Here is a 15,576-nt window from a genome sequence, read left to right on the forward strand (position 1 = left end):
ACGTTTCTGTGTACTATCCTCTCTGAATCACCCTTTCACAGAACAAAGCTGGATAAGAAATATATACTTACACAAGCTGCTATATGATTTACACATGCAAATATGGGTACATTATATACACCAAGGAATTTCACAAAGCAATTGCCCTCTATTTCTGAAGCTTCTGAATCCAAGTGCATTTGGGAATTTCTTGAAGTGTTGCTGTGGCTTTATATTCTGTGTTATTATTCTAGTCTATCACCACTCCACATGCAGGGATTTACTGCTTTCTGAACAAATTCTTACTGCCTTTAAGATTATGTAAATGACAAAAAAAGTTACTCTTGAAGCCCAGTAATTACCTTGAGCTTACTCCCATCCAGCTGAAGGAGATGCTCCCCGTTAATGTTCTGGGCACTGAATTCGGAAACATACTGTTCAAGGTTCAGGCTCATTAACCAGTGGGAAACCTGCTGCACGCTCCACTCGTGAACAGCACGGCTCTGACAGTGACTGTGCTTAGGTGATTGTCCATCGTCAAGGATCTGTGACAAAAACATGCTACATTATTACTGAAAGGGTAACATAGATGAGTAACGACATTTTCCTGCACAAATGGCCAGCAGCAGAGCAGAGGTATCTGTACTATCTTTACACTACAGTAATAACAATTTCACACTGCTATATTACATCTCTATCTAACCAGACACACAAGAACAAGTACAAGGTACCCAAAAAATCTTTTATCTATATAATAATAGAAAAAAAAAGAACTGGCATTCCTTCTAACCCAAATAGGGACTGAAAGGGCCAGGCAGCACAATTCAAACCAGGTATGCTTGAATCCCCCTCAAGATTTTTGTCCTTCAAATGAGAAGGTTTCTAAAGGATGCAATGAATTGTGCATTCCACCTCCTTGGCTCATTCACAGATATTTAGGATTTGTTTAAGCTATAAAACAAGAAATTTGAGGGGAAAAAGAAACCATCAAAAAACCACTGCAAAGTTTAAAGTGATGACATCAAACAGCAAGTGAGACTGGTACTATCTATGGAAGACTCATGAGATGACACAGAGGAGCAGTAGGGAACACACAGCGATTCCCACAGCCCTGGCTCTGCTCTCTGCAGCCCCAGCACAAATTGCACCACAAAGGGCAGGTGGGACATCAGCTGCTGGAGTAGCCCCATGTCCCTTCTCTGCCATTTTATTCCACCCAGGGGGCTGAAACAAAAGCTACTCTGTCCTGGCTGTGGTCAGCAAAGCAGCTGCTACAGCTTGCAGCAGCTGTCTGCTGTTACAGCAGCTTTTACACTGGGTTAGATGATGCTGGGAGCTCTCTCAGCCTCTGGCTGTCCAGTTCTCAGAGCTGGGGAAAAGATGGTTTAAGCACTATCTTTTCCTTCCCTTGTTGCCAGCAGGAGCTCAGTGCAGCTGACGCTTGGCCTTGTAGATTTGCTTTGACACTGCCCCTCCTGCTTCTCCCAGCATAGTGCAAAAACTGCAGTTTGCTGTGGCCTTGAAAACTCTTAGCACAAAGGAGAGGGGAACTCAAGACAAGGAAAGAGGAGCCAGCGACACCTGCGCGTTCTGCTCCAACAGGGGATTTCACCACACAAAACCACAAAACAAGAAATGTGACTCTGCAAAAGAGACGATTCATTGCCACAAGATGGTCATACGATTCACCACAAGCACACTAGTATCTCACCTCATCATCAATCATATCCAGGCTCTGAGTAAGGGAGCAACAAAGAAATGGGAAAGAAAAGCATTATAGAAACACAATATCAAACATGTAACAGCATGTAAAAGTTCAGGTAAGGGCAGCACCAAGATTTGCAAACAGATACGGCTACTCAAAACAACAAAGATTTCTTTTAAAAAAATTATTTCCAGAAGCAAAGAGTTATGTTGAAAGCTCAGCACACACGTGATTTGGCAGCTAAACCTGACACTATGTCAATGAAATTCCTTATCTTGATATTCTAGAACTGGTGCTATCAAGCTCCATTTCCAAGAGCAAAAGCTCCTTAATTACAAGAGAACTGCCTACAAGAACTGGATTCCCTCCTCACCCTTTCATCCTCTTCAAATAATCATGTCTGAGCTGCTGGAGGAGCCAGAGCAAAGCAGTGCTTGCAGCAATGCACTATGAGAGGCTGAGGAGCAGCACTGGCTTAACTCCCGGCCAGGGTGGCTGGGGTGGTTTCCACTGCAGCTCTTGCTGAACACGCTGCCTGATTTGGAGGCAGCAATTTGGCACACAGCCAACACATTCATCAAACACGACATCCAGAAAACACATTCATTTTTATAGACTGTTCAGGCTTGATATTTTAGAAGTGATAGGGAGTTAAACATACAAAACAAAAGCATTTTCAAGCTTTTAATTCAATACCACTCAGAACAGGACATTGTCACACTCAAATACATAATATAGGGGGTATTAAACATGGTAGTATTATTAAGATAGTACTAACAGTAAATAAAGTGCAAATGATGACTTTGCTGTTTTCAGTAATTCACAGGATATACAGGCCTGTTCTGCAGTCTCCTCTTGTTATAAATGACTGCCCTTAATGACCTGCAGTAAAGAACGTCCAAAAATGGTTGGGTTTATAGATTTGTAGTTTGGCAAATGGGTTGTGCAGAACAGCCTTCATTCTTAAAACCAAGTAAACCATGGAAGCAGTAATAGAAAAACCTATCATACAAAAAAAAAAAAAAAGGTGCTTCAAGTTCCTTATGCCTGGGAAAAAAAATCTGGCTCAAATCTCACATGAAAAATGTGAAGTTCGTATGGAGTGTTTGTAAAGGAACAAATGCACAGGTTTCCTGAGTCCACAGGATTTGCTGTCAGCTACTGTCAAATTGTGCAACCTCACAGACAACCGAGTTACAGAACTAGTACTGTAAAAAGATATTTTCAGTACATTATATGCAGCTCAATTATATCACTGATTTATAGGGTTAGGAATGCCTTTTACTTTATCACTGTTTAAAACTCTGGTTTTAAGTAACTGAATTCAAATCCACTGTGCAAAGCAAACACAAAGAATGCAAAGTGGATTAACACACACATTATAATCAATACACATACATTCAGGTACATTAACACACAACTACTGCATGTACAGGTCATTTTATCAGGGTAAAAATTAGTGTGGGTTAATTCACCTTACATCTCAACCATATTTACCATACTATAGTGTAGCTTTAGTATATCAAAATTGTCTCAGTTATGCCTAATTTAGTGTATTTACATATACATAGTGTATTTACATGGGTTCACATGTATATATTTAGAGTGTAGGGAAAATTTATTGAAACGTGTGAGGATATAGAGTCTGAGGATACAGCGTCTCTTAGGAAACCAACTGCCTTCCACTTCCCTACGATTATACCACAGGGCATTTATTTAAAGTCATTACCACAGGGCATTTATTTAAAGTCACTATTATAAGAACAAGAAAAATCTTAATCTAGAAAACAAGATTAATTTTCTTCTCCAATTCTATTGCCTAAAACATTCCCTTTATTATTCGAGCAATCAAGCAAGATGCCATAGGAGAAAGAAAATAACTATTTCCCAAATTAAGCAATTTCATCAGCATACCTCATCTGATGACAATGCTAAGGAGTGTGAGAAGCCTGGGGTTTTAGGTTCTGCTCCTAAACCACTCAAATCAGCTGAACTTGTGCTGCTGGGACTGAAATCATCGTTGAACGTAAAATTCTGTGGAGAAAAAGAGGAGTAAGAATGAACAAATGATTGCATATGTGCATCTAGAAGGGAAATTTGCTTTTTGTCTTCCATGTTGGCATAGCTCAGGAGTGATTTCAATCATTTACCAAACCAATTAAAATGCACATGAGGAAGCCTAATTTTTTGTATTGTTAATATTTATAGAATACACAGTATTTTTACCGCTGTGTACTTCAAGAGACACTTTTACCAGCTTAATGCCTCAATGAATAACAAAGGTGTCTTAAAGCAATTTCCAGACTCTTAAGATGCTGGCTCTCATCCTGGAGCTAAATTACTGCTTCTGCAGGTTAATCACTAGCATTTACTGTCCTCCAAATATTTAGGAGCAGAGTAGCACAGGCAGTAGCACAAAGAATAGGACAGAGAATTAATGAAAAGAGAGAAGTGAAAATTCCTATTGAAAGAGCAAGAAGATTATCATGTGAATCCATTTCTGAGTCCCAAATACTCTCCCAGAAAAGTGAAAGGATCCTCCCTGTTTGTCTATGCCTTTAGAAAAAAAATGAAAGTAAAAGACATCTTTGGATATTGAATATTATTTACTGAACTAAAAACCATAAAACAAACCCTCTTTTTTCTTAACAAACCAGTGAGAGACATCACACCTTACAGCAAATGATAGCAAAAGAAGGCATATATTTTTCAAGAATACAACAGAATTACCATTAGAATAAGACAAAAATTAGGAAGTATTTCACGTTAGAGGGAGAACAATAAAGAAACCAAAATATATAAAAAATTAAGGACACCCTGATACTCCATTTAACTTGAAAATACACTTGACAATAGAGAGACCTCTTTTCTCTACTCTAATATTTAAATGAGCATTAAATTCATCTTTGATGTTCACTTTAAAAAGTGAAACAATAAAAACAACACTAAAAAAGGTATCCTTTTATCTGCCCCCCCAAGATATTTGACCTATCTTTCCTGAAAACACAAAGTCTTCCAAAAAATATCAAGTCTTGATCCTCTTAAGTTTTGTTGGAAATCCAACTTAATATTGGTATGCTGTGCTCTGAAAGCCTGAATAGCAGTACAGGCACTCTTAATTTAAGAGCTTGAAGACTTTAGAGAGAATATAAGAATGTTTTTGTGATCAGTTTTCTCTCACCTACATTTAGAATTCCTGTTCTGTTTTTCCCAGTTCTTTTTAGAGGAGAAGCAAACCTGAGCAGCTTCCTTAGCTGCTTCCTTAGCCCACACAGCATTCTTAGGCCAGGAGTTCAACAGCTCTACCGCCTGTTATGTGAAGAACATATTTTTCTTTTTGAAGTACTCTGTTTTTTCTTTCACCTCTACTTTGTGCAAGCTTCAGTTCTTCAATAAATTTAGGCCTTTAAAATTTAATTTTCTATAGGAAAACCACAAGATAGCTAAGGCCTGCTAATAATTATGATAGCAGGACAACTCCCTAAAGCCTCAACCTAGTATTATCTAAAAGGGTGCGCTTTTTTTCCCTGTTTGAAAATTATTTTCATACAATGTTTGTTTAAAGACACAAAAAGGATTTACAGCTCCAGTAATTATTTTGTTTTCCAGAAGAAAGACGTAACTGATTAATTTCTCTTTAATCTTCAGAGATTTCATTGGTTGTCTTCTCTATTAATCTGATTTTGACTGGGGTAAGCCTTGTGTAGCTCTCCCTGCCAGGTAACACAAGAACAGCTATGACCTTGAATAGTTTAGTGCACAGCAGAAGTAAGGCATCACCAGCTTTGGGCATCAAGAGTAAGAAATGCCTGTGGAAACTGCTATTATGAACATGCATTTGATGGTAGAAGACAGAGAAATTAGATTTTTGATTCATAGTCCTGTACATAAAGTTGAGAACCATATCTGTTTCTTTTTACCAGATCAATATAAAAAATTAACTGCTATAAGTCATAGGAAGATACAGGCAGAGAAGTATTTTCCAGAAGTGAAAATAAACATGAATATATTACAATAAGGGAAGGGTTATTTAAGGAATAATCATGCTGAAACATTCATGCACATAGAAAGGGTACATCACACAGATGTATTAATTACAATAGTTCATATTTACAGTTCAAGCATCTTCATACAGAGAATTAAATCCAACATCAAGCATGCATGACAAACAGATTTCATTACTGGGGGAGAAAAGGCAGATGACTGACAGCATACAGCATTTCTTCACTCGCAAACACCTCATTTGAACACGGGTACGTATTCCTACTACCAGTCCTGAAGAATGAAGAAAATATCTATAACTGAACACATAAATCTAGCATTTGTTCAGTGGATCCAAATGCTAATTTCCACTGGCACCACTTGCTTTTGTTACGGTAGAGCACACCACAGTTAGTTTACTGAAATAATGTACATTAAGACAGAGTAAAAAGGTAGAATGTGAAATGGTACAATGACAGAGATGTTCTGTTTGGATGGGCTGTTACCGTACAATGAACACCATGCACTGTTTATTGTAGTAGTCACATATTGGCCTGTTCTTTTTTCCAGAAACACAAAGCCAATTATGCTACTCAACACAGTGGGAATAAGGTAGTTTTTATTTTCTACCTTTGACCCTTTTTTAGCTGGACTTAAATTTTCAGAGGAGGGTTCAGTTGAGCTGGTAGGCGATGGCAGGTTGCTAGAAGAATTGGATCCCTTGCCACTCTCTCCATACCATGTGAATGGTACACAGTGTGGGAGAGAGGAGGATCGCTCTGCTAAAGATTTTGTGTTTGATGATTTCTGCAGCATCTCTCTGACAGTCCTGTTTAGGAGAAAGGAGTAGGAATATGTGTTAGACTACAAAAGTACAGAAAACAAAATGCTAGAGGCAGTTAATTGTGAAAAGAGTGACATTTCCTGTAACTGACTAAAGAACTGAGTGGCACGCAGCTGGTAGGGGCATGCCTGAAATCCCTCTCTCAGAAGAAGAAGAAATTGTGTTCTTTTGATTCTTTTTCTACATCAAGGTCTCTTAGACAACATACACCCAGCAAATAGAGACAGATGCCAGCTGAAAATGCCTGTAACTCCCACCGTTCGGATGAGAACCAGCTCTGTCAAGAAGCCACATGTTGTGTTTGTGCATTTCTGAGCCACAGTGGTCTCTCAGCATGATTAAATAATTAGGCTCAGCACTGACCCAAGCAGGTTCTGGTTCCCAGAGATTTGGCTTGGATTTCAAGCAGAGACAGAACGAATTAGATGCATCTGTATCCATCTATGGAGATGTGTCTTGGTTATAACAGCTAAATATCAATGAAGTACTATCATCTTGCTTTTAAATTTATTAAATATTAAAAATATTATAGAAAAATTAAAGAAACAGCTATGGGACTTTATCAGCTTCTCTCTTTGTAGTAACAAAGATTGCAGTGATCAAGGCAAAGGTAACAGTTACAAACTAAAATGCCTAAATTATTCACAAAGTATATCAACTCAGTATTATAGTATGTAAATTAAAAATAACTATGCAAAGTGTCTGCCTCAAAAAACTTATGCATATGTCACAGAATCATATTAATTACATCAACATCTACATTACTGCTTCAGAGTATTAAAATCCCACTGCTCTTAGCACCCATGTGTAAAAGCCACGCATGTAAATCTCCCTCAACTTCATGCTTCTGGACAGCTTCTAAATTACAATTATCATAATCACTAGATCTTTGTATATTGTGGAGCCTCTTTTCTGTATGGATAAAGTGAGGTTGTCAAAGGACTCCCACCTATGGAAGCAGAAGGAGAATCCTACTTCCATTTAACTACATAAAGAAAGATATATCTGACCTAGTCCTATACTTCTCCCTTGTCCTCTAATCTTGCTTGAAAGTAGAAAGAAAAAAAAAATTATGTTCCCCAAATCACCTCGCTTCAGGTAGGGAAATATGTGCTTCTTATTTAAATGGGAATTTTTTTGTATCTAATATTAATGGTAGTTTTAGGAAATAATTCAGGATTTTATTTACAGATCCTGAGTGCTACTTTCTGGCAATGGCAAAATAATGCATGCAACATCCATCTAAAAGTGTGATTAATTCTACATCAATCAGTTGCTGTAATTGATATAATTATAACAGGATGCTGTCTTTTCATCATGTTCCTTCTTTCAAAGAGCTTATACAGCTTTGGACTTGTAGAGAAAACATCCTTACATTTCTTCTGAGGCAAGTTCTTTGGAGTTAGTAACAAAAGAAGAGACAGTGGCTGTTTAAAAAGTTGTACTGAAATAATAACCTTCCAGTTTATAGAGGCACAGTGAGAATTACAAATGCTCATGAATTTAGACTTTGAAAGTAGTATGAAACTTTACTTTTAGCAACTGTAATGCTGAAATATTGAACTGTAATAAAGAAATATTAAGCATCAACACAAATAACTGATAGATCAAATGGTCTAATAAGCAACTGATCTCTCTATGTTGAGATCTGATGTCTCTAGGGAAGGTACCTATGGGATCTCACAAACATCTGTAACAGTGTATTGGTATAAGGGACATATCAAGTTCTTACAAACAAGTATACATTCATTTCCCCTGCCCTGTGCCTTGGTATGCAAATGCTGCATGATGTCTAATACCCTGCTAAGGGCACTAACTGCCTCACAGCCACACAGAAGTGCAGATTTGGCTTCAACAAATCTCCCCCTGTCACTAGGGAAACCCAGCAGTGAGCATCACTAACTCCAGGTCACACTGCAAGCAGACACAATGCAACATGTTTTCAGACACCAGCACAGAGGCAACAAGTGCTGCCTGAGATCACCAAAGATCCTGCCAGGTATTTGCAGGATACAAATGTACAAATGTATGCTGAGACAGAACACTGCACTTTGGTACAGTGTGCCTGAGGGTGCAAGTTAGCAGTCTAAGGTTTCTTTTGCTTTTCTGATTTCACAGAGCTACACAATATACTTGTCACAGGGTCCCCATATATTAGACTGTCAGGAGAACTTCACAAATGGCTACATACTACTTTTCCACCATAATGGTTTTCTGAGTAGCATTCAAGCTTTGCTTTCTTCCAACAGCACTTTTATCACGTAGGTTTTCTTTTGCATTGTTTTATGTGCAGTTTTTGAGTTGGTATGTCCTTTCCAGCGTTTTGGAACATATTAAGTTTGCTTAGCCCTCCTGACATTAATGTCTTTCACACCTGGAATCAGGTATCATGCCTGTAGCTTTGATTTTATCAGACTCATGACTACATAAGGAGAGGTTTCGAGTAAAATTCTACAGTAGCTTTTGCAGAAAAGATTGCCTACTGTCATTTTGCATATTCATTTATTTATTCGGAGTCCAGCTGCTGGCGATGTGGTCTCCTCAGATCTCACAAGGAATTCACAATTCCTTGCCTGAAAGTTGGTGACGTGACATGCAATCAGCATTTTTCCTATCAATTTTCAACTTCTGATGTTCATCTTCATTTAAAAAAAAACCTTCTGAAAGCCTTCCTAATGCGGGCACCGCAAAGCTGCAGTGAACAGCTGCTGCCCAACCTCGCTCTGGGGGCTTTTTAAAAAAAAAAATATATGGAATTGTGTCAAGGTTTCTGGTTCATGGGTTTTATCAACTGACTGTGTGCATCTTGTAAGCCTGCTCTGAAAATCTATTTCTGCAAATCCCATTAGTGGATGCAACAGCAGTAGTGATCGAGTTGGACATCATGATCCTTGTGAGTCACTTCCACCTTGAGATATTCTATGATTCTTTGACATCATAAACCTCCAAGTATTTTTAGATCATATGTTAGTTTTTTCTTAGCCAAGGAATCCAGGTCTGTAAGCTCAGAAGGTTATCTCAAAGCTTAACATTTATTTATGAAGTCAGTGGGACTGTTAATGCTCCATCTGCTGGGATGATCAGGTTTTTCCCATTTTTCTGGCATACCATTTTTTGCATCCTCAATTTTTCACCCATACCTACTGCCATAGGTCACCCTAATAGCTTCTTTCTCTTTCCGCTTCTTGCCCTTGTTTGAACTCCTTCTCAAGGGAGCCCTACAAAAATATTAGAAAACATCAGGAAATATCTTCGAAATTTTACTTTCAATCCTTTTTATGAAAAAAAGAAGTATTTTTTATAACAAAATGCTTACCCAAGATCTGCAAGTTTTCGCTTTAGTCTTTCTGTATGCCCTATAGTAGGGCTAGCTGTTCTTGCTGCCTGAGCACATGTGGCACCATCTAGGATACATTTGTACATGGAAGAATGTACATTATTAATTTTAAATGCTACTTTCCATCCAGAACACCTTGTGTATTTTTTCATAACTAGATATGCAAACGAACATTTGTGTGAGTACACAATTTAAATAGGGGAATTCTCACTTTTAGGAAGATGGTATGAACACGAATAGGAAAAATCAGAATTTGAAAATACACATGAAGAAACCTTATTTTAATTGCAGGAAATGGAAAGGTAATTTTGGTTGAGTTTTAATGAATATGTAATAAATCAAACAACACAAAAGATTTACAGGTAAATAACACAATGAATCCATTTTTAAACTCAGCAGCAGCTGTGAGTTTCTTTTTACAGAATTCATTTTGTATGTATGTTTACTTCCAAAATGACTCCTGAAATGCTTGCTTTCAATTTGGAGCCAAGGGTACTCTTTATGATGGACATGGTACAAAACAGTTTATCTGTTTAGCCTGAACATCTTTGTCAAACTAAACATTTAACTTGAAATCTAACCACTCTGATTTTTAAAAAAACCAACCAACCAAAAACCAAACCCAATGCAACTCAAACCAAAACAAAAAAAAAACCCCAACAAACAAACAACCCCCAAAAACAAACAAAGAAAGAAAGAACTAAAAGTAGCTTAGTTAATCAATCTGCCCTGAGATGTCTATCAATTTTTGATCTCTTCTACAAACACTGTCAAAGCCTAGAGAGGAAACAGTCTGCAGTACCTATAAAGCCAAAACAATGAATCTGAGTCTGGAAAACATCCTGTGAAATCTATATGGAAGCCAAAAGAAAACATACGGTAGTTAAAAAATTCAGACACAGTTACTCTTAAAACATAAGGACTGTTCCCAAATACTCTAGAGGAAGTAAATGAAGGTCATTCACTCATATCACTTGTGGTTTGGTGGCTTTTGCAATGTGACCTCAGACACAGAGTAACTTTTAACTGAGAGCACCGCTGGGTTTGTGGATTTCTCCTACTGTGGTTGATATAAATTAAGCCCTCAGAAATAACCTAAAATACCACAGCACTACCACAGGACAGTCAACTCTGTGTATAGAATTTTGTGAGCTGCTTTGAGGATAATATCTGCCCAACTTTTCATTCAAGTGAAAAATTCAGTGTGCAACTGATTCATAAATCCTTAGAAAAGCAGGAAACTAAGCCTCCTGCAATACCCACACTCTAAAAGCCATACTGTTTCTACCAACACAAGTCCTTTTGTTAAAAAAAAAAAAATTAAAGAGCAAATGACAAGTAATCTCATGCCAAAAGCAAACAAAAAAAAAGTAATATGAAAATGACAAAAGCAAGGTGAAGTCTCCTCAGAAGAAATCCATTCTCCAGGGAAGTTGAAGAGAACTTTAAGCAATACACACTCTGCATCAACCTTACACCATGTACACTCCTCTTCTGTCTCCTCTTATCATTCCTCTTTCACCTTTAATGAACATTTCTCATTTAATCACTGCCAAAATTGCCACTTTCAAGTAAAAACTTGCAAAGTTTGTTTTCACACTAGCTATTCACAGGCTTGGGGGCCAAGGGACAGTGTGGTGTTTTGAGAAACTTCTTAATCAAAGCCAGTGAAATGGAGGTTTTGCTGCTGTAGTAGAAAAAAAACATCTGGAGAGCTCACAAGGACATGTAGCAGCTACCTGGTATGACAAATTTCTATTCAGGCTCTTGTACCACAATACTCCTCCTCTCACACAGCTTGGGCCAGCCAGGGCCCTCTGAATAACGATGACTTCCTGGGGAAAATACTTGTGCTGGCTATGGGATACAGTGGCAAATGGATAGGCTAGGTCCCAAAACCAGCCTCATAGCAGAGTAGATCTGAATCTACAGGGAAGTACACAGTGCTTGGCACATGGCAGTGACCATGAGCCAGAGCTGCAGGTGCCCTGTCGGGGCAGGAGGGCACTTCAGCCACCTGGGATGGGTCCACCTTCCCCAACTCCTTGTTCTTCAGAGAGGTTAAGGGAAAGCCAATTCCTCAGGATAAACCACACAGAAGCTGTTTAATCCATCACTTCCAGCCTCAAGCTGGTGTGTAAGCCATCTGTGGCTGATGGATGTGAATGGAGATTAGACCTAACTTTCTTCCCCAGGGTCACACACCAGTTGCAGGCAGCCTCAGTACTGCCCACAGGGGTCACCTCACGGCCTTATCAAAGGATGCTGTTGTACAAAGCAGGCAGAACTGAAGAAAACAAATTCATCACATACACATGAAAAAGCTGTAATTAAAAGCCAAATAAGCAAAATTCCTCATCATTTTGCAATGAAACTCATCTCACACCACTGCAGCCCCCTCCACCACAACACTGCAGGATCTCATAAGAATAAAGAACAAAAGAAGAGTAAGCTTGCTAATGCTCACTTTTGCTAATGAGAGATTTACCAATGGACACACATTTGTCCACAGATGTGGTCTCTTTACATCTTTGATAAAAAAAACAACCTCACCTGAACACATAGAACAGATACAATGTCTCTTTTTATTTTCTGAGCTGTATGAATTTAACAGCCAAATTAACAGTCAAAATAGTATTGCTACAACACTTGTTGCCAAACAACTGCTTTAGTACAGTTTGGTTTTTTTTAGGACTTATTAATGCAATTTTTCCATTTGAAACTAAATCTCTCTGGTTAATTCTAATGTACTACTCATCAGAACCTGGATACACACAAAAGCACAGGTTGTTTACTTAATGGTCACAGCGGGGAAAGCGTGACATCAATATTTAGACAGAGATTATTTTTCAAACCTAAAATGGAAAGAGTGACAGAGTAGGTGGAATGTAACACCCTATTCCTTACACTACAAGGCTAGTTTCCACTAAAATTTGATCAAGGTATTTTTTGTACATCAGTTGGCAATGCAGGATTTAGGGCTTTCCTGACAAACCAATCGCACTCAAGCTGAAGTATGAGTTTGGAAAGTCACACTCTTACGTTCACACCCTTATTTTTACTGGCAAAACTCAAATACTGAATTTAACTTTGAAACATTAACAATTTAACCCACAAAAACATAACAATAAATTAATTGTTCTTTTAAGTTAATTCAAGTAAGCCAGTCTGTCATGAACCTATCTAGACCTATTCCTGTATCTCTCACTATAAATGGTTTTTATCTTATTTTTATCATATTTTAGCTTATGTGATAGTTTGAGATTGCAAGGTGCATAGCTAAGAATGCTAAAGTTGTGTCAAATGCTAATTTTCACTTCCAAAGGCATCTGAAAAGGAGAGCTCAGTGTTCTGTGACATATCATATTGTTAATTCATATAATAAACTGGTGTTTACCACTTTACCTGAGCTATGTATGATTGCATCCTGTTATCCAGCTAGAATTTAAAGAATATGAATTAAATTAAAACCAATGAGGACAATCTCCCCCAAAAATTACCTTCTGTTTTTTATTTCTGTAAATGAAGAGTGCACAGACACCAACCTCATGTTAAACCTAGACTGTGCTGCCTCTCAGCAATTGAAAGCTACAATCTGTTGTTCTTGCTTTACACTCCTTTCCGCACCCTCCAGAAAAATCATCTAGCAGTGCCAAAATCACATTTTTGTAATACAGATGTCCCAAGGTCAAATACTCTTGTTTTTAAAAAACACAATACAACATTCTCTTAAAGGCAACTTCCCTGGTTTTTTTTCAGTGAGTTCCAAGAAAGAAAAAAAAAAAAAAAAAGAAAGTAAGCAGTTCCCTATCCCATTTTAAACCTTGTCCTTTTCTTATACCATCAGACAAGGTCGTTTGTAATTTTCTGACTTCCAGGTAGACAAAAGAAGTTACAATATGATGACCTTCTAGTTACTAAGGTCCTACTACACAACAAAGGGTCATAAAGTAGGTGTAAGTGAGCAAAATGATGCATCAATTTATTGTAAAAAAAATAGTAATACCTTTATCTTGTAAAATATTCCTGCCAGCTGGGTGATGCAAAGGAGATGCTTCAGAGCTGTGCCCAGATTTTGAAGGAGACGAAAGTGGAGTGTCTCCCCGAGCATATGGGGAAAGGACACCTCCTTTGTGGTGCTGTTCTTCTTCTTGGTTTTCAGTTAGGTTGTCAAGTGAGATTGCTGCACTGCTAGCCACAGGGGAGAGGGAGGAAGCACCAGAATCTGATGCTGGTGAGGATGCTCTCATGCATAAGGGCAGTGGTGATTTTGAAATGTGCATGGGACTACTGTAACTGTGTGATGGCTGTTGGTATAAGAGATTATAAAGCAGGTTATACCACTTAGTAAGCAAACAGAGCAAGATTTACTTTGAACATGCACTTCTTTTATTCATTATTTAGCTTTCTATTTGTATGAAACGCTCTAGTAATTCATGGCATTACCCTTTGACAGCACACACAGTGTTGTTTATTGGTAGTTGCTTTCAGACAGAAATCAGAATAGGACAAAACAATTGTGTTAAAAAATTAACAAATAGAGAAATGCACAATTCCAGCTCCTGTCACCTCCTGCATAAATGAAAGGACCAATTCTGCATTATAAAGCACATGTAAATCCAAAAGACCATAATTCCAGTCAAAACACAATAAAACCAAAAAAAACAGATGTGCTGACTCAAAAGGAGACTGGACTCGCACATTACTCAAGGACACTCTCAGCAGACTGGCCACAGAAGAATAAATACTGCCTGTGCTACAGTGAAAGGATAGAGAATGAAATGACTTACAGGGGCCATCTAGCACTCCATAGGAAGCCTGAAAGAGAGGGTAGAGTCCTTCTCACCTTTCGTTCAAGGCTGTCCTCTCCATCAGTTGAACTGATGCTGTCGTACAGCCTGGTCCTGGAAGGCCTCTGCCGCTTGTTCTTCACTGACAGCTGAGCTCGAGTCTTCAGAGCTTTGGAGTCCAGTCTCTCTGTTTCTGGAACTGCTTCATTGAAATCTGTATAGAAACATGATTTGGAGCTATTTAGCAGAACAATCTTTCGCTACTTCTTCCTAACAGAGGAAGTACATGCAAGCACATGCACTTCGCATAGAATCATTTATGAAAAGACACATTTTACTTGTACCTATATCTTTGTAACTGCAAAAGTACCCTTGGAAAAAAGAAGTCATTTGCATAAACAAGTTTATCTACACAGATTCAGTAAGTGCATAGCAAAGAATCAATTCCAGATACTTAAGAATTCAACAAATTATTCCCACAGTTACATGAAGGACCACACAAACCCAGCTATACTAGCCCAGAAAGCAGGTCCACTTAGACTACTTCAGAAGGACTTGCATGTACTTGGCCTGCAGAGAGTTTTCCTCCATCACAGCATAAACACCACTATGTGATACATGAAAATTGGAGAAATATTTCGTATAAAAAATGGAACAATGAAACCATCTTACCTGCCTAGTTTCAAAGCCACCCTATTGCTGAATGTCTTGTGAGCAAAGAATACTGAACACTTCATATATGGCTTGCCTCTACAACAAGAGCTAACAGAGAGTTGCACTTTTCTTAGCTATCAGTAATCCACTCAAATGAAATCTGAGTATTGCAGTAAATTTATCACTTTATAAAGCTGTAGTAACTAAGACAAAAAACATTTTAAATGGTGTGTTTGCATTTTACACCTGAAAAGGAAAGAATTCTTTATGGTTTTAACATTGTTTT

The 15,576-nt window shown here is 38.1% G+C and overlaps 1 protein-coding gene across 7 annotated transcripts in view; it reads right to left on the bottom strand.

The window, feature by feature from the left end:
• Window positions 1–15,576, bottom strand: part of PPP1R9A (protein phosphatase 1 regulatory subunit 9A) — a 139,603-nt gene that overhangs the window by 6,170 nt on the left and 117,857 nt on the right. For 4 of the 7 annotated variants that reach the window (XR_007630219.1, XM_050327092.1, XM_050327083.1 and 1 more), the window contains 8 exons: window positions 14,693–14,850; window positions 13,853–14,153; window positions 9,826–9,913; window positions 9,650–9,727; window positions 6,296–6,494; window positions 3,599–3,718; window positions 1,691–1,714; window positions 342–524 (listed from right to left, as the gene is read on the bottom strand). Coding sequence is in view for 6 of the 7 variants with exons in the window: in XM_050327092.1 (XP_050183049.1) it covers window positions 342–524; window positions 1,691–1,714; window positions 3,599–3,718; window positions 6,296–6,494; window positions 9,650–9,727; window positions 9,826–9,913; window positions 13,853–14,153; window positions 14,693–14,850 (1,151 nt within the window). In the remaining variant the exon portion in view is untranslated. The remainder of the gene's footprint in view (window positions 1–341; window positions 525–1,690; window positions 1,715–3,598; window positions 3,719–6,295; window positions 6,495–9,649; window positions 9,728–9,825; window positions 9,914–13,852; window positions 14,154–14,692; window positions 14,851–15,576) is intronic. The other 3 variants (XM_050327114.1, XM_050327122.1, XM_050327131.1) reach the window with 3 other exon arrangements.

The sequence above is a fragment of the Myiozetetes cayanensis genome, unplaced genomic scaffold, assembly GCF_022539395.1.
Source record: "Myiozetetes cayanensis isolate MyiCay16 unplaced genomic scaffold, myiCay2020 scf1, whole genome shotgun sequence".
Taxonomy (NCBI): domain Eukaryota; kingdom Metazoa; phylum Chordata; class Aves; order Passeriformes; family Tyrannidae; genus Myiozetetes; species Myiozetetes cayanensis.